The sequence below is a fragment of the Notothenia rossii genome (assembly GCF_949606895.1).
Source record: "Notothenia rossii genome assembly, chromosome: 3".
NCBI classification, from domain to species: domain Eukaryota; kingdom Metazoa; phylum Chordata; class Actinopteri; order Perciformes; family Nototheniidae; genus Notothenia; species Notothenia rossii.
The window spans coordinates 79,573,276-79,600,491 of NC_136901.1; the positions used below are offsets into that span (position 1 = coordinate 79,573,276).

The following is a 27,216-nucleotide window of genomic DNA, read 5'->3' on the forward strand; positions in this document are numbered from 1 at the left end:
AACCGACACAGCCGGACGTCCTGCGGTCACCTGATAAAAGAAACCAGCTTGTGGTTTCAGCCGGTGGGACAATACGTTTATCCCACATCCTTTTCCCTTTTCACACACACACAAATATCACCATGTAGTATCACATACAAAATGCATGAATTCATGGCTCGGTAACCAATAATTTAGCATCACATGCTACATGTAATACTGTAGGAATACTACGGAGACCAAAGGAATGTGCAAATGTTCTTTTTCTGTTCTATAATTAAGGGGGTTATTTCGTATAAGTGAAGCTGAGATGATTAGTTGATTTATTGATTAGATACCTGACAGAGGCTTATTCAACAACAATTTTGACATTATGTGATAATCCATTAGTTATTTAAGCCATTTATCAGGCAAAAAAAGTATAAGTTAATGATCAGCATATTGTAGATGAAATACTGTTGATGTTTGGAACATTGGCTGGAAATGATTCACTATTCTCGGTTGTAGCCTAACCAGTTAACACATAATCATCAACCGTTAAATGCATACAAATTGTTTTTTTCAATACAAATAAAAAGATACAATAATAATCAAAAAATGCGAAACGTGGTGTTTTAACTTCTGAAATGTAAAGATTTGTCATGTTCTCAATGTTATATCGTTTTTGAATGTTGGTTCAAAAACGACAACATCATAATGATTTTTGGGAAAGCGTCTTCTATTGTGTTTCAGTAAAAGTTTAAATAAACGTTTTCTTGTCCTTTTTGCTATTAATAATGACCCCCCTCTTCGGCACTTTTTTTTTTAAATGGAAAACACTAAATACTCTTTCTTTTTGTTATTCTTTGGGTCCCTGAAAAGAGTAAAGTGCTGATGACCTATTAGCAATATTGATGTGCAACATTATCAGCTTCTTAAAATCCAGTTGAAACCAACGACAAGTGCTGCATATTAAGTTTCACAGTTCAATTAACTCCCCAGCTCTGCTCCATTGTGCCACCTGGTGTCTCTTTTTTCCGTTTGAGGCCAGAAGAAGAAGCGGAGGAGCTGCCAGAGTGGAAACAAAGAGGAGTGAAGAGGAGACGCTGGGTGGTTTAGGAGCAGCTTGATGGCCATCTTCTAGTTCAGCACACTGGCTGTCTACTTTTTATTGATTTGATTGAGCTGCGTGGGTGAGGGGATGCTGACGGCGCTTCTTGGGGATCTTACACTTCCTCAGGTCAGACACTGAAGAGAAAATCACTAGCTGCCTATCTTAACCATACCCTCCCCCACCTCCCCTAATCTCACCTTCCCTTGCTCTGTCTTAATAAATGCAGATACTGTGTCCAAGCAGCTGATTGTGATCTTCCTCCTGATTCATCACACACTGGAAACCACTTATTAACTGTGCTGTTCTGCCATTTACTCTCTGCCATTATATCTGTAAAGAGTTGACAGTGGCACGTATACAATATTATATATACGCAGATGTAGAGCTAGCAAAAAATGTATATTTTGACACATATACTGTGTAAGATTCAATATTATGAGGGATTCAGTTATGGGAATGTCACAATATACACCGAACAAAAATATAAATGCAACACTTTTGTTTTTGCTCCCATTTTTCATAAGATGAACTCAAAGATCTAAAACATTTTCTAACACAAAATAACACTTTCTCTCAAATATTCTTCACAGATCTGAAAAAATCTGTGATAGTGAGCACTTCTCCTTTGTCGAGATAATCCATCCCACCTCACAGGTGTGGCATATCAAGATGCTGATTAGACAGCATGATTATTGCACAGGTGTGCCTTAGGCCGGCCACAATAAAAGGCCACTCTGAAACATGCATTTTTGATTTATTGGGGGGGTCTGGGGGGGTCCGAAAACCAGTCAGTATCTGGTGGGAGGGTTAGGATTAGGGTTAGGGTTAGGGTAATGTTGTGAATCCAGTGGCCTGTGTTCATCATCCATATCATACGCCTGCCCATACCATAACCCCACCACCACCATGGGCCACTGGATTCACAACATTACCTTAACCCTAACCCTAACACCAGATACTGACTGGTTTTTGGACCCCCCCAGACCCCCCCAATAAAGCAAAAATGCACATTTCAGAGTGGCCTTTTATTGTGGCCAGCCTAAGGCACACCTGTGCAATAATCATGCTGTCTAATCAGCATCTTGATATGCCACACCTGTGAGGTGGGATGGATTATCTCGGCAAAGGAGAAGTGCTCACTATCACAGATTTTTTCAGATTTGTGGACAATATTTGAGAGAAATTGTTATTTTGTGTATATAGAAAATGTTTTAGATCTTTGAGTTCATCTCATGAAAAATGGGAGCAAAAACAAAAGTGTTGCGTTTATATTTTTATTCAGTGTATGTTAGATTTTATGAGCATAAAAGCTTCATTATAACTTGGTGTAAGAAGGTATGTGTTCTATCTCAATATAATAAAGAAAGAATTAAGGTGCTTGATCACATGCAGATCATTTGAAAAGTGTTTCTTAAGCTCAATGAACCACACCTTGTTTTATAAGGACATTATGGTATTTGTTTTAAAATATCACAACAATTACAATTATTGTATAGTGAGCACTATAGACATAATACTCTATAATCATATTCATCATTTCATATTGTGATACTGATATCCTTTTTTTTTATTAATTCAAATACCGTTTGTGGTTCAAATAAAATTGATGAAATGTAATGGCTTTTTTTGGGCAAATACAGCAAATTAGTCATCTGAAAAATCAAGCTATTTTCTTACATTGATCATATAAAAATCCTGCTCATTAAATGGCGTATTTTACTGAGTCCTGAGATATTAAATTAATATCTTAGCACATCTAAGATTATACTACCTGAGTGAGCAGTATTTAAAAAGCACTAGAAAAGCAACTAGAAAGTTGTCAATCATGTTGCACGAGACTGCAACACAAGACAGATCTTGAAACACGCTCTACAAAAGATCTGATACTTTGATCAAAGTCACTCATCGCCTCACAAGCTGTGTGCAGGTGTCAATTCATTTCTCCTATTCTTCACACTTCTCATTGAGTGAGTTCCCTGGTAATGAAGGTTGCTCTCCAGATAAATGGGAGCTCCAGATTTGACCCGCTCCACTCGTGGTGATGTGCTATGACTCTGGACAGCTGTCCCCCCCCCCCCTCCCTCCTCCCAGTCAGCAAAATCAGCCCTCTGTTGTAATCTGCATAAGGACTAACAGATGCTCATGTCTGTGTGCTTGTGTTGCACATTTCTCATGAATGCTTTGCGCTTTTTTTGTTGTTGTTGCCCTTCTTCATCTTAGACCCCTCCGCATTACATATGCCCTAAATCCTTTCGAGGGTTTAATAGTAGGAACATCTGTATTACGAGTGTGAGATCCACAGCAGCCATTTTAGTGACGGTCTATTGTGGATAAAAACCAAAGCAAATACAGCTAAATATGATGAAACACAGCCTGAGGGCCACACAGGGGAATACATCGGCTACTACTGTCCCTCGGTGACGGACAGGCAAAGCTACTGAATCCGCCTCTGAGACCACATTATGACAAAACACACCTGTTGTAGTATAATGCCAGCAGCGCTTAACATAAGTATCATGGTGGACCAATGCGGCCCAATGGGATCACTGAACCTACGAGTCCATCTGAAATACAATAAACCCATCAGTCGGAGAAAACAGCAGTATTATCCCGTCCTGGGATTGCTGCGTAATCCCTCTATCTGAATCTCGCATAACAAGCAAACAGGAAGGAATAATGGAAGATAATCTCAACATAAGTAATCTCAACATGAGTTTGTTTAACATTTTGTAATTTACTCAGGTAACTCGGATTAAGATGGATTAACCCTCCCTCCTTGGGATTGTTGGTAGCCTGCTTTTGCCTCGACGCTAACCTGCTGCCCAGAGGAGGAAGACGGCCAATTAAAAATGTACCCACTATGGATGTTTATGATGTAAATCTGCACTAGGGTCTGTCTGTGCTATGGCAAGTCCTTAGAGTATGTGCAAGCGACCAGCATTAACGTAAATGTGTATGTTGGTTGTAGATCACAGCTGTGAAGACAAAATAACTCTTATAGATTGTTGAAAACCCATAGGGGGATGGGAATGTCTGTCAGTGTGTTGCAGGTGAATGTGGGTCAGATAACTTGAGAGATGTAATAGGTGAAGCAGGAAAAATGTTACAGATGTGGTTCAGTGCCAGAATTGCAGATTTGAGCCTGGAGGATTGAGTCAGACTTAAAGTGGACCTATCATGCTATATTTGAAAAATATATTTTAGGGCCATACCTATATAAAAGATGTCAAACAGATCACCAGTTGTAGCCATGCCTCAAACCCCTCTTTTGCAGCCCTGTTAGAGAAACGCAGATCTTGGGCCCTTAGCTTGAAAAAAAAAGAAAGAAGAGGAGGCGGAGCTAATGACTGATCAGAATTCTACTGGAGATAAAGTTAAATTCGGTTGCGATAAAACGCCATCCTGTTTAAACCACGCCAAGGATTATTTCTGAAATAGTATGGAGCTCAAATGCTTTTCAATGTAAACAAAGACGAGATTACGTCCAAAACACGTCAGGCATTGTTTCTGATAGCAACTTTCTGTGGGTCCGCCGACGTCACAGCGGATGGAAAACGTCACAGCGGATGCAAATCTGTATCCGCTCGTTGTACACCCGTTTTTAAAAATGTGGGTACGGAGGGAAAGAGAGAGGGTTTTATTTTCTGACGCTGCGTGAGTTCCCCGACACACCGGGGACACATATGTATGTACTCTATAAAAGACATCACAAAGTGCATTTTGCATGATAGGTCCTCTTTAAGTTAAGTTAAAAAAAAAAAAGATTTAAGAGCCACACAGCGGGAAATTGAAATCATTATGCCTCTGTATTGAAAGGCTAAAGATCTCTCTCTCTGCTGAGTAAAAACACCATCATCAGCTTCCACAGGAATCAGGCACCTGAAAGACTTGATAGTTGCCTATAAAGATGTGTCATTGACTTTGACTAGCCCTTGAGACCTGCGATTCGGTCAATACAGGCTCTTTTACACCTAGTGATAACATATGATCTGTGTTTGGTGTTCCAGATCAAAGAAAGCATTTCAATAGACCGGCGTCACCGAGTTTCATCACTTTATAAGAAGGAAGACTTGTTAGATATTGTTAATACTTGTAGCTTTCATCTGATTTGCCTAAAGCAGGGGCAGGAGTAGTGAGGTGACCTTTCAACATTTTTCTTTGTATTTCTGGTCACGCTGAATGGATGTATCTCAAACTGGCTGGGATCTGAGCACAATGCAAGCTAGTCGAACTGATCCCACAATGCTTTCTGCAAATAATGACGCCCTACTATAACAAAAGTCTGTCCTTATCCAAATACAGATCGCATGTCAATTCCAGGTTTAAATGGGGTTATAAAGAGACTTGCCCTAAAATATTTGAAAGCAACTCTGCTAATTTGTCGTAGATGGATATTACAGGTATATGAACACCCTAAAACCCTTATATTTCTATTTACTTCAATCCCTAATGGCTGTTTGCAGTTGTTGTTATTAACTTCTGAACCACCTGCAATGCAGCGTTCAGGGTTAGACAGGAGCTTTTGCACTATGATGACCCCTGTACATGTAGGCTGAGACATGGGAGCAAGTGAGCATACTGGAAACAAAGACCTCATGTACACACAATGAGTCCAGACTGCTTTGCCAGCATGAGACCATTACAACAAGTCCCAACTGACCACCAGGAGGGAAGAAAATTCACTGAAGTGCTTTTTTTTTTCTTTCACTCCCTCGTCTCATCCACCCATCTGTTCATAATAGCTTCTTATTCGTCAATCATCTTGCTCTTCTGTCAGTTGAGATGGTGTGTGTCTGTCTCTTGTCTCTCAGCATCACGGTGGATGTGTACCACGTCCCGATGGCATTGCAACACACAACACTTGGCTGCAGACCCTCGGGACAGTAAAGCCACACGGACTCCCACTGAAGCTTGGCAAGTGCAGGGCACAGGCTTCGTCCAAATTGTTAAATAATCAATGTGTTCCCATGGTAACCAGTGCTTGCTCGGTATTGGCCCGGAAGCCCGCTTAGCCACCTCCCCCCTGCTTCACCTCTCAGGGCTCTCACTGCAGTTTATGCAGCTCTGTGCTCACACATGCCATGGGCTGGATGTACCTGGATGCCTTCAGAGCTGCCTGTACACATCACACACACACACTCTCTCCCTCTGAAATCCATGCGTCACAAGTTAAATGTAGAAAAGCTGTGTTCAAAAATAATGTTGTGGCTGCAGTGGAGTCAGGATGAGCGATTTGAATATATACCAAACAGCTCTATTTGATCTATTTGACATACAAATCAATCCACTGATACTGTATTTAATAGCTGATGGTTTGTCAGGCAGATTTACTGTACATCATCTAGGTAAAATAGAAAATGAGAGTTGGATGAGAAGGAGGATAGTGCTCATATCTGATAAATAAGGCCTCCAGCAGTTGGCTAAATAAGCTAAGAATCATAATTGTATTGAGGGCGTAAAACCTAGCTTGGCTCAGTCTGAATATAGCAAATCCACCTACCAGAATCTGTATAGCTCACAAATGAACACTCTATATTTAGATTTTTTGATTGATATTTAAAAAAAAACAGCATAAAAAAAGAAACTACAGTAGAATTATGTTTCCATTGGACAGAGTCAGCTGTTTCCCCTTGGTCCAGTCTTTATGCTAAGCTAGCTGGCAGCAGCTTGGTATTTACTGTACAGACATGCGATTGCTATCAATTTCCTTATCTAAGTCTCAGCAAAAAAAGCAAATAAGTACGGTAATTGTTTTAATTCAATTGACAATACAAGATAGAGGGCTAACTAAGCTTGCCTGTCTTTATGTATGTTACAATTGATATCATGCACTAAACAAATGTCAAGACACCAGTGCAAACTATGCAACAATTGCTCATAAAAGCAACTAAACACTTATACATAAAACATAATTGATCTAATTTTAAAAGCACAATGTGCACACACGCTGTTTATGACAATAATGTCCCGCCCTAGGAACCCTTTCTTTCTTCTTCACCTGTTGTCAGCATTACTTGTTTTTTCAAAAGCCTCCAAGTCATTGCAGGTAGAACGGAGGGGAAGAACAAGAGGGTTCAGCATGTGCACAGCGACGGCATGCTGACAGAGCAATAACACCCCCCCCCCCCCTTCTACCGTAGCAAACATTTCCACATCAGTTCCTCTCTGGCCAGGCTCACCGACATGGCAGCTCAGTCTCCAGTGGTGACATCGCAGTGAAATATGACAGTCAGCCTCGCTCAGATGATGCACGCAGTTAGTCAAATGATACAGCCAATGCTGAAGGAAGCTCTTCCTGGGTCTTGAGTCAGAGCTAACAGCAGATTCATGTAGGAGAACAAGGCGTGCCTGTGTTATCTAAAAATGTAATGTTCCTTTGTTTTGTGGTGCCTTTAGCAGTACTGCGTTTATGTTTTCCTGCAGAATGTGGGATGAGAGACGCAGTCAGTGGTGCTGCTCTGATCCCCCGGCTCTCATTGGCCTCTCGTAGGCCACGCTGCAGTCCAATCAATACCTACTCAATTACCATGCACCCAACATCTCATTCACGCTGTGGCCCCCGTGCCGGAGGGAAGAGGGAAGGAGAGAAGCAAGGTGAGAGCCAAAGTGACGGATGAACGGACCGGAGAAGGATGAACACATGGGAGCTGAGAAGGATGAACACATGACAGCGAGAGATGTCTTACTCGCGGACGCCCGTCGAAACTCAACGTTGCCTTCTTTGTCAGGGAGAAAGGCGGAATAACGAGATGTAGTAAAGAAAATCCCATAGCGGTAAAGGTCAACTGCTTCTTCTCTCCTGCTACAACGCCAGCTGAATTCAGGCATTTATTTCAACAAGGCAGCCACAAGGAAATTAATTAGTTCACCCATAAAATGGCCCCATTAAAGCTCAAAGTTTTCTGATTTGATGGCTTTGATTGAGCATTGTGACTGTGTTGCACCCCTCCCAACACGCACCACAGACGCACATTCGTGAAACCATAATTAATAGCCCGTCACAGCTGTCAGCAGCGCTCCCTCCTCATCTTTATGTAATATTACAAAAGCATGCTCTGGCTTACCTCTCTGTCATGCTGAGCAGCTCCAAATGAGAGCTGGCTAGTTTGACCTTCACAAGTGCAGCCACAGAGGGAAAAGTACTTAGTGTAATGAATATTCATAACAGTATTGCTGGAGAAGGCCTTCTACAAGTCTGCTGACAATTGATCAGGTTTGAACATGGCAGTGTGTGTACATGTGTGTGATTTATCGATGATGTACGTACAGTATATGGAATGGGGTACTAAATAACATTTGTTGCAGATAAATCTAAATATGAATTCCCCCAAAAAACGATCGAATACCATGTTCAGCATAATTCTTCGTTATGGAGTAGTGCTCATGTATGTACAGCGACACTGTGAGTGATGTCTCAGTGTTATTTCTCTGATTGAGTCATCCCTGCCTTTCCAATGTAGCTGCTAATGAGTGGGCGACAGAACTACAATGATTCCCTCGTCATCGATCATGACAACTCTTTTTTTCTACTGTATAATTGAAATCCGTTGCTGGTCTCACATCACCAAGTTAACCAGGGGGCTCAGTCACAAAGTAAAAGCCGTAGTGAAAAGGTACCCATTGTTCTGTGACGATGCTCCGTAGTGAAGAAAGCCTGACATGTGTGAGTGTCATCAGTATGCTTCACATAATCCCGCCCCCACTGCTTCCTCTACATCAGAGGTCACTGCAGCATGTTACCTCACAGCTCTTGACTAGTTGCTACCCCTTGTTGCTAAGCTGAGAGAGCTGCTAAGCTTGTTCCTCTCTGGTGTTTTGGATCCCGCGCTGAGTACCGGTGACAGCGCACAACCACACACAACTGTGAGTGCTGCCATTTTGATGCTTTCACCACTGTCACGTCGCCTCAGCAAAGGGTGTACAGTATTATTGGGCTGCTGTGGTGTTAATATGGAGAAAGTGAGTTCATCTTAAATTGATCTTAATGTTTCAGTGTGTGTGTTGTCTGTGAGACGGGGTGAAGATGCCGATGGTGTTGCTGAGGTAGCAGTCTTAATTTGACATGACTAGGTGAGACATGTCACTTTCCAACCAGCAACTAACAGGTTACAAACACATCCAGCATCCAATGTATGTATCAAAACACTACACTGCATCAACAACACCGCAACAAAGCAAACCTTGCTGTATTAAAATAATATTTGGACATTATGGATCACAATGTTTTAGGGAGTTAGTTTGGAGGAATCATGGCCGGCAGACATTTACCTTAGCTTAGCATAAAGACTGCAAACAAGTGGAAACAGCTAGCCTGGCTTTGTACAAAATAGACCATTCATTCATAGTGCCTTGTAACCTGTAATTGTAAAATGTACACATTGTTTTTGTAAAAATGTAACAAAAAATACATAATGTTATGATCAATTTGTTTTAGAAATGCTGGTATATGCAGATTTGATTGGTGAACAGAGGATGTCCGATTATTTCCAGTGTTTGTGCTAAGCTAAGCTAAACAAAGCTAACATACTTCTGTTACCGTGGCTTCATATTTACTGGTATCAATCTTCTTTTCTAGCTACTGCATGTGCCAGAAAGCAGATTTCACAAAATAACAAACTATTCCTTTAAAAAGCCGGTAAGCTGGCTCCATCCATCTTAACTCTATCTTTACATCCTCATTCTGCCTTGCCAACTACAGGAGCACTCAGAAAAGCATCTCAATGCAGCTAAAAGGGATGCACATACAAAATTAACAAGCTGAAACTATTTACTACCAGAAAACGCACCTGATGGTACATGATGCTCTGTACAAAGAGAGCTCTCTGCTCTGATTCACTTGTGTCACCTTCAATTCTCTCATTTCTTTCCCGAGCACCCCAGAACACAATCTTCTGAGCTGCAATTAGTCCCTTCCAATTTTAGACTTTTTGCGATTCTTGTAATTGGGAACATTGGACTGTGATTCTGCTTCATGAACCCTACGATGTAACAAACACTCAGCCCTGAGGCCACAATGGTCCTTACATGCATCTGATGCATTTCAGTGCAAAAACATGAGGAGATTTTCCACTCATTTGCTTTTACGGCCTTTTAAACAACAACGGTTCACTCACTCGTTGAATTTTCTTTTCTTAAAATGGTTGTAATATTTTAGACTAGAATAAATGGAAATTAAGGTTCCTCAGCTGATATTGGTTGAAAAATGAAAATCATGCCACAGTAATAAAACTATCTGACAGCAAAAACAGAGCACTTAAAGCATCACTGTCAAAATTATATTGTGAAAATAAGGCTAACTTACACATGACATATAGCCCAATGAAAACCATTCGTCCCCTCCTCCCAGGGGGCTCAGTCGGTCTCTACATACAACAGAAGAGACCATCCTGTCATGGTTGAGATTTCACACTGTTCTATAAGCTCCACTCGTGAACGCCCACACATTCCCATATCTCCATTCACTACCCTTGCCTGAGTTTTGGCTCACAATAAGTGTAGGTGTTAAAAGTGATGAAGAATTACAGTAAGTAGGACAACGGGCTAGGCAACAGAAACAAGAGCCGTGCCTCTAGTTTCCCTGTTATCGTTATGAATATATGAGCACATTTATCCATATGCTGAAGTATTTAGCGCCAAACAGCAGAGGGAAAAAAAACGGGGCATTGTTTTAAACGTTTGTAGCACTTTGGCGATTGCCAAATCAATCTGCCTCCTGTCGAGGGTCCAGATTTGCCCTTCTTCTCCACCCACCTCGGGTTGTGTTCAGGCACGACGGGCATGACACACTGTCCCCTCAAGAACGAGTCTCGGCCAACATTATAGTAGCTGCGTTATTGGACATAAAAAAGGACACAAGCACTGATCTGAAAACACACTAATCGTTGAGGCTAAGCACTTTTAACAGGAGTTTATGTGATGAGGAACTTGACACCAGCTGGCTGTCAAAACAAGACAAACCTGCTGTGTTGGACAGAATACGCGGTCAAAATGTATGGACTGCAGCCATAAAAACAAACCGTAAGTAATACTATTTCCAGTTTCAGGTTTCAATTTAAAATGCACATTTTGTTAACCTGAAATTCCTCCCAGAAACTGAAACATAAATGTTGTCCTGATAGAGTTGAAGTGCTTAAACAACAAGTTAATTACTCAATACGTTGATTATAATGAAAATGATGAGCAACAACTTTGATAATCCTTTAACAACTTACTGATTATTCAGAGAAATCATTTACAGTATATTTTTACTATCATTTAGTCAAATTGTTCTACAGGATAAAAAGAGAAAATAAAGATGTACCAAGTTGATATTTTCTCAAACACAACAGATGCTCAGACAAGGCATGTCAAATATTTATATTAAAAATACTGCATTATGGTATTTGCATTAACCTAAAGAAATACCTTACTTCTGATTAATCAAATAAATCTACCTTGAACCTGTTTACACTACACGATACTGTGGTCAAAACAAAAGGCCTATTTTCTTTAACCTCGTAAGATGTCTGTTCAAACTAAACCAAAATTCTAAATGCATGGGCTGATGTTGCATCATTCCTCTCTTTCAGACCTCCCCCTCCCCTCCCCTCCCTCAGTCCTGCCTGTTGAGATATTCTAGTGAGCATATGCAGGGCTTGGATTTGGCTGATTACATAATTGGACATTTTAATGTTGAATATTAATCCACAATGGCCCATATTGGGTTTTATAAGCAGGCTGATCAGGATCTGCAGGCTCTCAGTAAGCAGCGGCCGTCTACAGACAATGAAGCGCTGGAAGAGCTCTTTATATTACACAAGTGGCATGGCTGACACAGCAGAGCACCACTACACTGTTCAATAACGCTGCGCACCACATACCCACAGCACATTTTAGATGGTGTCGTCATATAGGAATTCATTATACTTCATATAAATAGATGGTTCCTTTACTTTTCTCGTGTGTCAATGCGGCAATCAAAAAAAAAGCTCTTGGAAATCCGTAAGGCTCCGGTCGGCTGCGTATCAGCGGTGCAGTCTGTGGGTAATTAGCTAGCTGAGCAGCAAAGCTACTGTGCAGCTCTGACTGAGCTGCACCATGGCAACACACAGGGCTGTGTCTGAGCACATGCTGTCCCCCCCCCCTTCCTTACTGGCATCTAGCCCTCTCATCCCTTTCTTTATGCCACGCCTGTCATATCTTCACCTCTTTCTCCCCCTTGCCATCTCTCCCTTTCTGCCACCCTAACCCCCCCTGTGTCCCTTCCTCTGTTGCATCATCACAGCCCAAACTGACAGCAGTAAAGACACTCACTGCTTCACATTTTGAGGAGCGCTCCACGTTGCTGCTTTTCTCAACACAGGACTGACATTGCTATAACATATGGCAATCGATATCAATTTGAATTTAAGAAACCGATTGGTAGTTGGATAACATCTTTTTTTTTAACATAAAAACAGACGGGTGAGTTATATAATGCATCTGTTACCTCTCCACAGCCGATGCAAAATGGAAAGAACGGACAATCTGCAAACTGTATTCCTTACTGTTTGCCCAGATAATGCCCACTCTTAAAAAGCTAAATATGAAGCTAAATGCACTAAAAGATCCACTTAGCTTATATATATATGATATATTGTTCTATTATTTGGGTTATGTTTAGGTTAGCACTTGGTTAAGGGTAGGAAAATATTTTTGAACTAAAATGGCAATGTTTTCTTAACCCAAAACAGCTGTTTCCAGTTGCCCAAACATTACAATAGGTGGGCTGCAGAACACGCATTCCGGGAAAAGTCAAAGTACGCTCAATGTTTATCCTAAATTCTCTCTTAGACCTTTGTGTAGGAGATTACATTTCCGGATTGGAAATAACAACCAAATGTTAAAAAAAGAAGCTCCAAAGCTTTTAGCAATTTGCACAAATAAATACTGTAGTAAGTACATTAACCTTTACTTCTGTGAGGATGCTGCATCTATTCCTTCACTAAAGACTTACCCTGGGTATCAAAGCTCATAAACTGTACAATACAACTGACTATAGTATCTGTCTTCAATATATCGATACAATTCGGTCCTATGGATGGTCAGATCTCTTAATAGCACAATGGCATCTGACATCTTGCAGCTTTAAAAGAATTGTATATGCTGAGGCAAGACGTGCCATTGGCATTTCACAATAACGTGTGCTGATTTATTACTGGCTTCAATGGAAAGCACATCAGAACATACGTACATATACTCAATAAACATTTAGGCACATTTTAATTGTAAAGGGCCCAATGCAAAATTCCTATTTGAGAGTATTAATATCAAAAATGACAGTGATATATAGTGTGTATCTATATTAAAGGCTAACCACTTCATACATTAAAAGATTCTCAGAAGAGATCATTATAATGCAGATCCACCATAAATGCACGAGATGTGGATTACTTTATAGTATCAGCCTTCATTTAGTGATAAAACAAACTCAATTATGCAAAACATTTTACACTGCGAGCCGAGACAAGCCAACACATAACGCTGATACACTAAAACATAAAGATAATCAGCCATGAATGAAGCTGTTATTACTGTACAGAGGAAGAATATGGCTGCCAGCGGAGAGGTTGGACCACTGCCTGCCAAACAAATGCTGTGTCGCACTGAAACTTTTCTGATAACATGTTTATACAGCAAACTGCATTTACTTTGACCCTCAATACTGCAGACATGGATATGTATTGTTCAAATTGTTGTCATTGTAGGTAGAAATCAGGCTTGGAAGGATCGAACATGGAAACTAGTGTTTTGAGTTGATTTGGAGCTCTTCGGATAAACGATGAAGCTAACCAGGAAAATTGCAGACTAAAGAAGTTACCAGAAATAAACTTTACACATGTTTAATTTCCTCTAATGGATAATGCTTGTATTGAACTGAACTTATAAAGCAACAATGTACTAAAACCATCTGTGTTTGTTTGATTGTCAGCTAAGATTGCCAATCACACTCAGCCGAGATGGTCGCTGCTTTCAAAACCACTGGCCAGATTGCAGAAAACCATAAACACACATTTCTGCCATGAAATATCCATTCAAAACGCGATAGGTGACATTACACACAACATAGAAATATTGCTCCGTGGTTTAAGGGACATAAAACCATTTAAAATTGTAATCTACAAACACAAGTAAAGGCGATGATCTGAAAAAGAATTTGGATTTGGCTTGAAATGTTGTGTTAAAATATAAGAAAAAATGCACAGACACACAAAAGCACAACAAAAAGTAATAAATCCATAAAAGCAATTTCAAGGCAGAGATGACCTATCAACAGTGTAATAAGATGTATGATATTAAGCTGGGATTGCTTGTATTGTTTATATCTGTGACAGGGTGAGGGCATCTCTCTCTCTCTGAGCTTCAGATGTTTGTTTCTGCTTTCCAAACACAGCGCGTAGATGACGTGGATTCTCACTGATAGCAAATAATGACTGATAATGTCATAATGAGCAGAGGGACATGTTAAAGGATCATCTGTTGTTCTGTGGACTCACAACAGACGTATGTCTGGAAAATGTTTGCCGTCCTCTCTCCTTGTCAACTCAGTGGGGGGGAAACAGGAAGTCCAAGTGAGCCAAACATATGCTGTCTCAATATACTGTGAATCTATACTGTTCAAATTACAAGAAGCTACAAATAAAATGCCTTTTATAGGTTTGAGTGGTGGAAGACAAAGATTGATTTTAACATAAAATAAAATACTTTTAAAATATTTGTATTAACAGATAACTGCTCAAAATAGTTATAGAATATACCGGTATATAGAATGACATGCTTATCCATGACGGTAACCACAAACTAGCAGTGGTTTTATAGGAGAGGTTAATATAATAACGTCAAGCTTATCTACAGCTATACTCCTTATTGTTTTTCCTGAAAACATCTTAAAACAAGACACAATGAATGCCATCTATCCAGCTCATGTACAGTATGTACAAATCAGTCAAGATTTGATAGAATTTGAAAGGACTGTTGAAATGAACTTATACTGACCAAACTGGATCATCAATCAAAACAAGACTGAACAAGCTGTTGATGTGTGCATCTTTGTTTTCAATAAATATTTTTAAAAAAATGATTTGATAATGTGAGTAACCCTAAGAGAATTCAAAAAAAGAAAGACTCCCAACAACCCCCAGCATATCTAAATGAATCTGTAATCAAATGATGCTCAGTAGTTTCAAAAAAAGCTTTGAATTGAAGATAGAGTTGGTTATACATTGAACATGTGATATGAGCTTTCCAAAGGTTGATGGTTAAGAATTTTGTATTTTCCATTACATATGAATTGAAATGATCTTTAAATCAAATATGCACCAGGGAACGTTCTGCTGTTTTATGACAAAGCTCTGTTAGCTTTAAACAATGTGTAATAAGGTATTCAACCTGAAGCACAGGTCTGCTGCAGCATCCTCTCTGAATACTGTTCTGCACCCGAAAATGAAGCTTTAGATATGTACTATGTATGAAAAAAGAAAGAGCGGAGGAGTAGAAGGGCAGTGGAAGACAGGAGGGGGATGATAGAAATGAAGAATGCTGAAAAACAACACACACACAAAATGAGAGGCCAGACCAAATGGCTGAAGGGCTGCTTGGATAATGCATTAGACAGAGATGGCACTCAAGAGCAGCTACACATGGTAAGAAATGTACTGCTTCGCCAAATGACACACACACACACACACACACACACACACACACACACACACACACACACACACACACACACACACACACACACACACACACACACACACACACACACACACACACACACACACACACACACACACACACACACACACACACACACACACACACACACACACACACACACACACACACACACACACACACACACACACACACACACACACACACACACACACAAAATGGAAGAAAGAACAACCATTCAGTTTTTTGTGTACAGATTAAAAAAATTCAATGCTGTTCTCTAATTTCAGCTAACACTAATTCCCCGTACATCTCGGTGTATGGCAGGATTTGTTTCCACCTGTGCTTTAACTGTCAGTGCTATAATTAATGAAAAATGAGACAGTTTACTGTGAACATTGAAGATCTGAAGGGCTTTTCAACCATCGAATAAATCCATCAATCAATTCATTTATGTCATGTGTACATGCAGGCTAAGAGAGCGCAGAGTAAAATTGTGTGTGTACGGTAATTAAAATAATGGTTTCAGCTTAGTGTAGCAAACAAGTAGTTATGACAATAACTTCATCAAATACCATATGTTTGTTTTTAGAATAACGAGATTTAGCTGTTGAAAATACTCTTTGACCAAACCAGGGCTGAATATTGAACCTCAATACTTTTTTGATATTGACAGAAATATATCTGAGGCACTAAACATCGAAAATGGTCCAATAGCGAACCTCAAATTCATTAAATTCCTGGTCCGGTTTGTAGTGATACAAACCGGACTTGTTCTTTTAATGAGACAGTTCCTGATTTGGATAAAAGTTTGGCTACTCTTTTATTATAAATTAAATAAGGGTGAAAATATATTGAGTATGGGATATGGCTCTGATAGATGACATGTCTCAATCAGTATAATGTACATTTCAATATTTCTCCAAATAAATGCTTTTTTTGAATTATGCATTCAAATCTATGTCATCCCTTATCAAGCCATGGTTAATTATACAATGAAACTTCCTGCAAATGTAAAAGCCTACAGAACGCTCTTAATGTGAAACATCTGAACAGGAAGTGTTTCATTCACAGAATCTTTAAAGGCATCTCAAAACTGCAAAGTGGAAGTGATTGGAGGTAATTAGTGAAATATAACAGTATTTCTGTAAGATATGAAGGGTGAGTGCGACATGTTTATTTTTGTACAGATGGAATTAGTGCTGTGGAAATCTACGTAATGCTGAACAGGAAGAGATGGAGGAAGCTTTAAATCTCTTCAAAATGTGATTATTTTCAGTTTAAACAGGAACAGGTATGTATAAACAAATCAATTACATACTTCTCAATCATCAGGTACTTTATAACCATCTACCATATAATCACTGATATTAAATGAGTTTGCTGTAATGTTTATAATATGAATTAATAATTAAGTTAATTGTATTAATAATTCAGCAGTTGGCTCCTGTTTATATGGTACTGTAACTACTCTAAGAGTTTGTGTACCTTATTGTTAAGTGTTACCAAAATAACAGCCCAATATGATGGTTGAGTAAAAGCAATGAAAGCACAAGCGCTGTTGAAAGCACCCACACACCCCCACAAATATGAAGAGGAGTCAGAAGGCTGAGGGACGAGCTCTCCTCTGGTATTGATTGGATATACACATATTCCACGGCAGCAAGAGGGTGATGGAGCTGCTGTACTTCGCTGAGAACGCTAACACAAGTCTACCATGGCAGGAGAAAAAAAGCTTTCATATCTGCGCATACAATTTATCACAGACTGATGTCTGATTATTTTAATTAACAGCACCGGTGGTATAGTGTTAAACACTTCCATCTCATTCCATCAAAGCCCCGTGTCCCTCGCTGCTCTCTCTCACAGAGAATCTGATGCTTCCATCGCTGAATCAGGAGTCCACTCTGCCCTGCGCAGCACAGTCACATTTCTAGGCCAGTCGCTACTGTGATCAGCACAATCCGCTAAATAAAACAAAGCAGGCAAGCAAACAAACAAACAGCGTTCCCCTCCCTTCTCTTCTCTCCTCTCCTCCCCTGGCTGGCAGCGAGAGGCAGAGAGGCGAACAGGCGAGCTGATATGGGGCTGAGCCCTGGCAGGGCCTCTGACAACGACCATATGGATCACTGGGGCTTGGTAGCCTTAGCTTCCAGGAGGACACACACCTCCACACACACGATCTGCAGCTTCAGGCCACTGCACCTGTAAACAAAACCTTATATGTATATGCGTCACATAGCTGTAGCCAAACCGCAGTAATGAGTAAACCACTTGATGAGCCTTAAATCTGCTTCGACAGAGGACACAATGCATTCCTGTGAGTCCCGTATTTCACATACTGTAGGACCTCCATGCAAAGTGGAAGAAACAACATTGTTGGAGGCTTTTAAGAGAAGTGTATGAGGTGGGATTCAACACAACTGAGGTCAGGGGTCACAGATTCAGACCAACAGCTTCAGCTCCCGTAAAGGTGGCTCGTTTGGCTTCCTTGCACGCTCACGTCAACGACAGGCTTGCATGTTCTCAGGCGCTCCCTCCCTACCCCATCTTACAGCATGTAAAAAGCTAACTTTTGTCAAAGTGCACATAAATATTGCAGCACACCTTGTCTCGCTTGTTTCGTAGTGCATTCCCCATGATTCACCATAGTCCCTTAACCCCCCCATTCTTTTTTTTATGGGTAAAAAACACTTTGATTTTGGGTAAAGCTTCTGTGTTGGGCATTGGTTTGTGTGGGAGAGAGACAGGCAGGTGCAGAAGGAAAGATATGTTGTAGGAGGTTTGCTAGCAGACAACTACAATTAAATTATGTGTTATGAATTTGTATGAGATCAGTAAAAGCGAATGTTGGCATTTCAATCATAGTTCAATTCCTGTAGCAAATATATGTTTCTGTAATTGAAAGATTACATAAATGTAGTCTTTTATGCAGCACAATTTTACAAAGACCAAAGCATTGAGTGCAAAGAGACTTGGATTAACAAAACATCTAAGCTGCAACAGATTACCTTTTCTTCCACATGTGTATCAAAACATATGAAATCACCAACAAGTGTATCTTTTGGCCTTCTCATATATTCATGTAAGGTTGGGTGACATCTTAATAGACAAAACCCTGAACAAATGACAGTAGTTGCTGCTCCATGCAGTCCTCGTAACTAAATGTGGCAAAAACTGAAAAAATATTTGTGCAACCAATTTGAATTTGGAATGCCAAGTTTACTTCTTTTCATAACATTCAGCAGTAAATGTGAAACTATTCAGTTAAACAGCATTTGCTGATATCATGGGGTTCCTAGTACAAATCCTTGAGGCTCTTCAACTTGCCTGAAAATATTAACACTCATAACAAATCATGGAGAAACCGACTTAGGTTCATAAAACTACTGTGGAGAGCAACTCATTTTGTTACCTTCACAGATCAATGTGGTTATATATAATAATGTACTGTAGTTTCACAGTTTGAATCCACATTTACAAGAAATGGTAAAAAGCTGTCATCATATCTTGCTTAAGGTTTGAGCACAGAGGTTTAAAGCTTCATAAAGTTTATTGGAAATACACTAACACTTTAGAAGACAGACACCTCCTACCACCTAAGTAAGATCTGTTGGTTGAGTACATTTTACACAACAAACTGTCTTTGAAGTTATCTTCAGAAATGTGGAGGTAACAACCCTAGATATTTGGTATCCGTTGGTCTGAAGCAATACATTGCTCATCATGCTGTGCAGTTTACTGAGATCACATCACATGTTTTCTTTGTGCTGAAATCAAACTCATTTTTCACCTTGATGATAGTAGTAATTAAGTTTGTGGCAGATACAATAATAAACACAATTATACAACATTTGGAGCACTTGTCTTTAACAGGTTTGAAAACATGTCATATTTTCTGGTTGAATAACAAGTTTAAGCTACAACATAGACAGATTTGAAGAGTAATTACACTGTTTCAGCCAAATGTTGTCTTCTTTTGAATAAAAAAAAAAATGCGAGAAGGAGGGAAAGCACAGGGAAATAGGGTCCTCGGATAAATGTAATCTGCTGCTAGTGAAGAGGGCCAGCCACACCAGTAACTATAACAAAAATGATATCAATATTTAATCACTAGTATTATTACACAGCTGGTGAGGCTGTGTTTTTGGTGTGATATTCTTTCAGAATGATTGAAAATGCAAGAAAAGCCCCAAGTGGATGGAAATGTGAGGTTAAAAATGACTACCAACATTACTTTACTAGGCATGTTGTTCTTATCGGCAAGGGAACAACTTGTCTTGACTCCAAAAAGATGATCATATAGTGGCCAACGTCACACCACTGCGTATGACGTAAAGGAGAACCAAAGCCAAAATTGCAAAGGATAACACTTATTGTTAGTGTAATAATAATAATATAAACCTCGCAACAAAGCACTGCTTTCACGATGTCCTTACAGTATTTTTTCGAGGTCAGGGTTGCCTGGCCTTATGAGGAGTCCTCCTTTCATGAGTACTAAGAGTCAGTGAAGACCAAGTCACGCTTGGAGAAATCAAAATGGATCATATTCTGGGTCGGGCCATCCTCACGGTTATAAGCCACCTCTAGTTTAGCATCCTCAATATCCTCAATATCATTAAAAGGTTGCACAGGTTCAGATTCTGAAATGTGTTTTCAGTCTAACGTTTTCCCCTTTATTCCTACTTTAGTAATGGGCATAAGGCTTACCCCAAAAAGGAAATCTGCTGTCTTCCTGACTTATCTGTTAGAGAACAGAAATACTGACATGTAATGTTGCACCCGATGTATGCAAATGTTCTTCTCTTATTTGAGATTAAAGAACAACGCAGCAATTATGTGTCACATTGAAATGAATGTATTGACAGAAACAACAGCTGCGGGTATAATGAAAATGTCCATCTTGGCCTTATCATTCGTACGGATATGCAGAGTGCACTTTTATTCAGATCACATATTTCTTGACTTTTTTTTCTCCCCCCAAGATTAGCTCGTACTGTAGATACATCTCTCTTGATCTGATGAGAATATTCCAGGTTTTAGACGGAGCCTTTCACAGTAGGGGATCCAGCTCAAGACATTTGGACATGGAGCACATGTCAATCTTATCCGTTAATACACTCTGGGTTGCAGTTACAAGAATGGCAAATCAAATTCGGCCCGAACAAAATCACATCAGACAAATGTATAAACCAACAACACCTATAAATCAATTTAACTGTAAGACACACACACAAACACACACAATCTGCACAAACAGTTCTGATCAAGGCTCGAAGGTTTTTGAGATGCTATCACCGATGGGAGTGTTAGACATGGAACACCCACCGTGCCTGTGCATTAATTTAAAACACTACAGAGACCAGTCATAAACAATGGGTCTGGCAAAGTATCTTGGCCTGAATCTTGATGCTAATAAATAAAGTAAAATCTAATTAATAATTCATGCTAATCATAGCCACAGAGCTGGAGAACACACAAAGACATATTGGAGCCCGCAGGGGGAAGAGGGAGCTTCCCCGAAGACTGAGGTCTCTACTTTCCTCAGATTTAAATTCAAAGCTCTTGTTTTAAAGAATGCTCTCATAATCCCAACTGGAATCATCCATAATTAACCTGGCAAGCACAATCGTTTACTACATAGACGACAAAGGGGGAGAAATGAATATGGCATCATTATGTCGTGGGTCGTCAAATTATTTCCTCACACATACATGAAATGTTCATGGCTACGGGAGCCATTTGGAAATGTCAATGGTCCATCTATAAAAAGCCAGCTCGGATCATTCTGAATGACTGTGCAAGGTTATTGCTCTTCAACGTGCTAGCATCCAAAAAACACGCGTTGTTATGAAAGCTATAAGATAATAGCCGTGCGTGGTTGGGGCGTGTGTGATTGCTGCCCTGCTCTCCGGCTGTGTATAGGTAGTGGGGGAGGGGTCGCATTCACATTTCCCAGCCAAGGATGAGAGTTGGTGACTGAGGAGAGCTGGGCGGGGTGGGGGTGATGGTGGGTTTTTAGCATCGTTATCCATACCGTGTGCTGTGGCCCATTCATAGGAAGGGGGTGCACATACTGGCCGTTAGCACGCCTGGTTTCAGAGATGGAGGGACAGATGCTTGTCCAGTGTCAGAGCCTCGCTTGCTCTCCCTCTCTGACAGCACCACCAACTCCCTCCTCTTACATAACCCCCTCCCCCTCTCCGGGCCCACTGCCTGCCTTTATTGGCTTATTTATCTCGTTTTCAACCTTTTCATTTTCACCCCACTGACTGCTGCTTTTCCCCCCCCAACATCCTTCCTCACTGAATGCTTCTCAGTATGTCCAGCTCTCTTTGTCACCATGTACATACTCCTGGACTGGATACATGAAAGCCATGTTGGATATTATCTCTACAGAGTTTTTGTTTGGTGCAAATTCGCATGATACAGCAATTGAGCAAGGATCATTCGAAAGGAGAGGACCATATAGTATTGTACAGAGCGGTTAATTCATTAACGGTGACAACATACGATTGAACTTTACATAAATCACAATGCATATTTAGATACTCGTTTGCTTCAATGTAAGTATGGAATAGAGATACTGGAAACAAGCAGGATATAAATTAGGTGGTAATACTGATTGAGAGTAAAATGTCCCTGTAAGCAATAAATGCTTACATAATCACATCTGCTGTGAGCTTTCAAATGTGTGAAACATGAAATAAGCCTGATTGGTCTAGAAGGAAAAGGTTGGCAGTAAATTTAACAGGAACCGATAGAACGTGCCAATCTCCTCCTGCCTCCTCAAACCTCTCCTTGGTTGTAGTAATCTGCTAATATCAGCCAGGTTACGGCTGATATATGGGCTCAGCACAGGGGGTTCTCTTCCACTGAAATTTCAGCCTCCATTTTACCCCTGTGCTTCTTCTCACCTATCTTCCTCCCAATGCCTCCCATTTCTAGCTAAAAACGAGATCAGACACAAACGGAGGGACTACAAACGATGCAGCGGCTAGCCGCAAATACGAGTCTACATAGACACATACTCATGCACAGCAAGAACCATTCCTTGAATCTCTTGCTCACCAAGCTACCCTTCCCCCACCGTTGCTCACTCTAATGCTCGCATACATGCACCTTCCTTAATTAAAGACTGTGCTTCTGAAGCCGTTGTGACCTTTTATCAACTGTGATTTATAAATACATGTAAATAAATGGAGATAATAGAAACAAAATGGAGCGCATGTGAAGAGGCAGTTTCATTCACACTGTGCGGCATGTATGAAACACAGATTACTGCTGATACTCCTTTTTCCCCTGACAACACTTTTATTATATTGCGATTCTCCTCAGCAGAATGACTAAATAGGAAAAAAACGAAGGCTAAACAGGAAATGGAACTGGTATCAGAGATCGATTTCATCATCTCTTCCTCTCCTCTGAGCCACAATCCTAGAATGAATTTATCTCTGAGAAATCTATTTCATTGATCTAATGTTCGAAGACAGTAATGTCAAAGTAACCGACTATAGAGATCAATTTAAATGATTCCAAACTGCCTCTCAGTGCTGCTTCAATGAATGAAAATGCACCATTTTTTGGCCTACGGTAGCTGCATCAGCGTAAGCCTTTGACGACATACACTAGGTGTGTTAAATGTATAAGCATTAGTCATCTGCCTCAAATCCAAACATGGAGATCATCTCCGTGTGTGCAGGGGAACTGGATCAGTCCTGTTCTGTTCTCCTCACTCTGCCACCATCAGAGGAAGCACAGTCAACAAATGGGAAACTGAGGGCTTGAGATGAATACTAAATATGAATTCTCTCCCATAAAGCGACAGCTGATACATGATGGTCTCTGTTTTACTACAGCAGCAGCTCATCGGATCCCAGTCCTTCCTGCCAGGCCCCACAGGCCAGACTATCTAACAGAGTGAGGAACAAGAAGAAGATGAGTTACCTGGTCATACCACTCCCGGTTGGTACAGGTGCACTCGGGCCACCATCCTGCTTGTCCACTGGGGTGGTTGCCGTTTACTTTGGCGCCACACTTGGATTGGCCCTTTGGGTTGGGGCCTCCAGGGCCCCCACCAGACATAATCTTGCCCTTACTTCTCCCCAAAGTGCCCGATCCTCCTCCCATGCTTCCACCTCCCCCTGAGGCCGGAGGGGGTAAGGTCTGGCCTCCTCCGTACCCAGGTGGGTATCCATAGGGCTCGGCCTGCCACTCTCCTCCATACGACGGGGCGTCCATCCTACGCAGGGCAGCCATACGGGTCACCTCATAACATTCGGGACACTTGCAGCAGTGGTGGTGTTTGTGCATGCTGGCTGCGCTGGCTGGGCTGACGCTGAGCGGCGTGGCACTCTGTCTCTGCTGCCTCCTCAGATCTCACACAGCACGCTGTGATCGGCTCACAGAGCGCTAATGCCGACAGAAATAATACTAATCACAGGAATTTCTACAGATTTTCCCTTTTCGTCAAATCCTGTCACTCTCCTCTTTATTCCTCTCGGATGTAGAAAAAAAAAGATCAAGAGGGACGGTAAGCAGCAACAGGAAAACAAAAATACAAAATGGGCACGTAGTCTTTGTCCTCTTGACGTAGAAGATCAAAGGAAATATTCAAAATATTGTATACGACCACACAATCAGAGACCAGCCCCGATGGTAGAAATTTCCTCTTGCTTCTCTTGGTTCACAGTGATACGCATATAAATTCATAGATATATATATATATATTCTTTTGTTTATATATCATATATATTTACACACACAATTACATATAAAAATATTAATATAAACAGACAAGCACAAATACAGTTATGTACAGGGATAAATGTATATATATATAAATATCTATATGCGTGTGTACAAATATATATATAGATATATAAACAATATGTATAAATAAATGATATCCGCAGATGAAATCTTCCTCTGGTAATTCTTGGTATCTTCCCGTTCTGTCAAAATCTCACGGTTTTCCTCCTGCGTTGAAAAACGTTGTCTTTCTCTCTCTGTTTCTTTTCTCAGCTTGCAGAGAGGAGCTGAGCACTGGATCGCCTCTCAGCCAGCTTGCCCTAGATGTGGATTATTCAGAGGGGTGCGAGCAAGCAAGAGGGAGATGGAGAGCGAGAGACACAGAGAGAAAGAGAGAGAGAGAGAGAGCGGCAGGGAGGGAGGGGGAGAGAGATACGTAGCAGCATCCCTCCAGCACCTCAGCCCTGACAGCCACAGCCAATCAACTGGCAGCGCTGCCATCAGCAGCAGCAGCACCAACAGGACTGAGCGCTTCACTAGCTGCTCTTAAAGGGGCCACAACTGCTAAAGCACACTGCTGCCTGCCTTGGGTGAAAAGGTACTGCTTCACAGATATAAAAAGGCACAATGAAAACATTGCATTTATTCATTTCCTCAATTAAAAAGCTCAGCAAGTCGTAGTGTGCTGCATGGCATTGCTAAAGCTCGACCCCAATCCACTAATTGTGAGTCTAATCCATCTTTTTCATCAGACCAATGCAGCCAAAATCCAACTTACAGTGAGCACCCTGTCGCTCTGACTGGTCACTGTTCACCTCCACGGTCATCCCTAGTGCAGCTGCAGACTCAACAGCTTTCTTGAAAGTGATGGCAACCCGGGGCTCTGTGTCACAGCACACAGCTGCAAATGATCTCACAATATAAGCATGTGCAGCAGATGAAATCCCTTTTTCTCCTGAATATAACTAGACCTGCCTCTCAGCAGAGATGCCTTTGAAAGACGCTGCATTACTTTCCATCACTCTTTACCCCTCTTCCTTTTTTAGCATTACTACTGGCAAAGCAGCACTACTGTTTAATTCATGTTACTGTTAAGTCCTGCCCATGTGCAGGATTGGGTAAAAATAAGCACAGCGAGAGAAAACTGCACTCCTGAAGCCTCGTTTAACAACCATAGGGGAAATATTTGATGTTCACAATGATGACATCAACACATGTGTACGAAACCAACAAGATTACACGCTTGGGCTTCGAGTGGGTGGAGGAAGAGATTGAGAGTGAGAATGTGTGAGGGGAAAAAAGAGAGAAGAAGAGACTATATGGCTTTTATGTATCTGTGGCAGTTATATTTTCAGTAATGCGATTGGACTGCCTGTGAACCATTTTGCATGCTTATGAATTTGTGGGTTGATCACAGCTAGATATAAAACATCCTGACACTGAGGGTGAAGGTTTATTTCTTAAAGACCTAAGAGGGAATGTTACAGTGTCGCCATTAAAGCACTGCATATATGCATTATTAATGAAATGTGACGGGGAACAGAGCTGGGTGTGTCTGCATGGGGGAGAGAGTATTTGTACATAGTCTGCATGTTACACTGCTCATACATGAAAGCCTTTTGTGTCAGCACATAAGACACAGTGCCTGTAAATTATAATAACGTGTATCTATGCATCCTTCCTGCAGAATCGAGCTGGATTTTCAGGCGACACTGCATTGTGTTGCAGTCGCACCAGGAGGCACACACAGCAGGCGCACTGACACTAAATTACATGCAACACTAACTCACTTCATTGTAATGATATTATTTCAATGCAACCTACAGAGAATTGCCATCAGAGAGCAACATTTTTAAATAGACCACTTAACCAGTGAATGCTTCAAGTTGCACGTCGGATGCAGCCACAAAACCCTGCAGAAGCCAATCAGAGCAGAGGGGCGGGGCTTAGAAGCAGTGGCTTGAAAGGACGATGTAAGCATATCGATCACAGCACACATGACCGAGCACATGTTGCAACCATCCTCCCCTGGCCTCGCGCTGTCTCTCCTAAAAACTATCCACATAGTATTTGACTTACAGAGGGTTTGCAGTAAAATAACAACATACTGTACGACGCCACACAGTGAGGAAATGGCAGGCAGGATACACATCATATGGACAGGAGAGGAAAAAGATCCCCTGTGATGAATACACACATGACATCTTTATGGATCACACACACACACACACACACACACACACACACACACACACACACACACACACACACACACACACACACACACACACACACACACACACACACACACACACACACACACACACACACACACACACACACACACACACACACACACACACACACACACACACACACACACACACACACACACACACACACACACACACGATATGAAATGTTTATATAGACATATTAAGTGACTGGGAGAAACACAACTGCTATCTTTAAATATTACATAATATAATATATTTAAAGAATTTGGTAGTTCTTTTTAGCATCAATAAATATATGGTTCTGTGTATCAGAAGGATTCCAGTAAGAGGAATACAGGACGCAGAGTTATTACAGTAAAGGTCTTAAAGGGTAATGTGGTGTTGTTGTACATCTTGCTTAAGATATTCATAACCTTTTATATTTCCTTTACGCTGTAATTACTAAAGAAATGTATTTCTTCA

General features: G+C 40.9%; 1 protein-coding gene across 2 annotated transcripts in view; it reads right to left on the minus strand.

Annotated features, from left to right (window-relative positions):
- The window catches only part of dlg3 (discs, large homolog 3), a 75,329-nt gene that overhangs the window by 31,828 nt on the left and 16,285 nt on the right, over positions 1 to 27,216 (minus strand). The window contains exon 1 of one of the 2 annotated variants that reach the window (XM_079672263.1): positions 23,714 to 24,852. The exons of the other annotated variant lie outside the window; for it this stretch is intronic. Within the exon in view, the coding sequence (XP_079528389.1) occupies positions 23,714 to 24,079 (366 nt within the window). The 5' untranslated portion in view covers positions 24,080 to 24,852. Of the gene's footprint in view, positions 1 to 23,713; positions 24,853 to 27,216 lie in introns of those variants that run through there. 2 annotated transcript variants of the gene reach the window in all.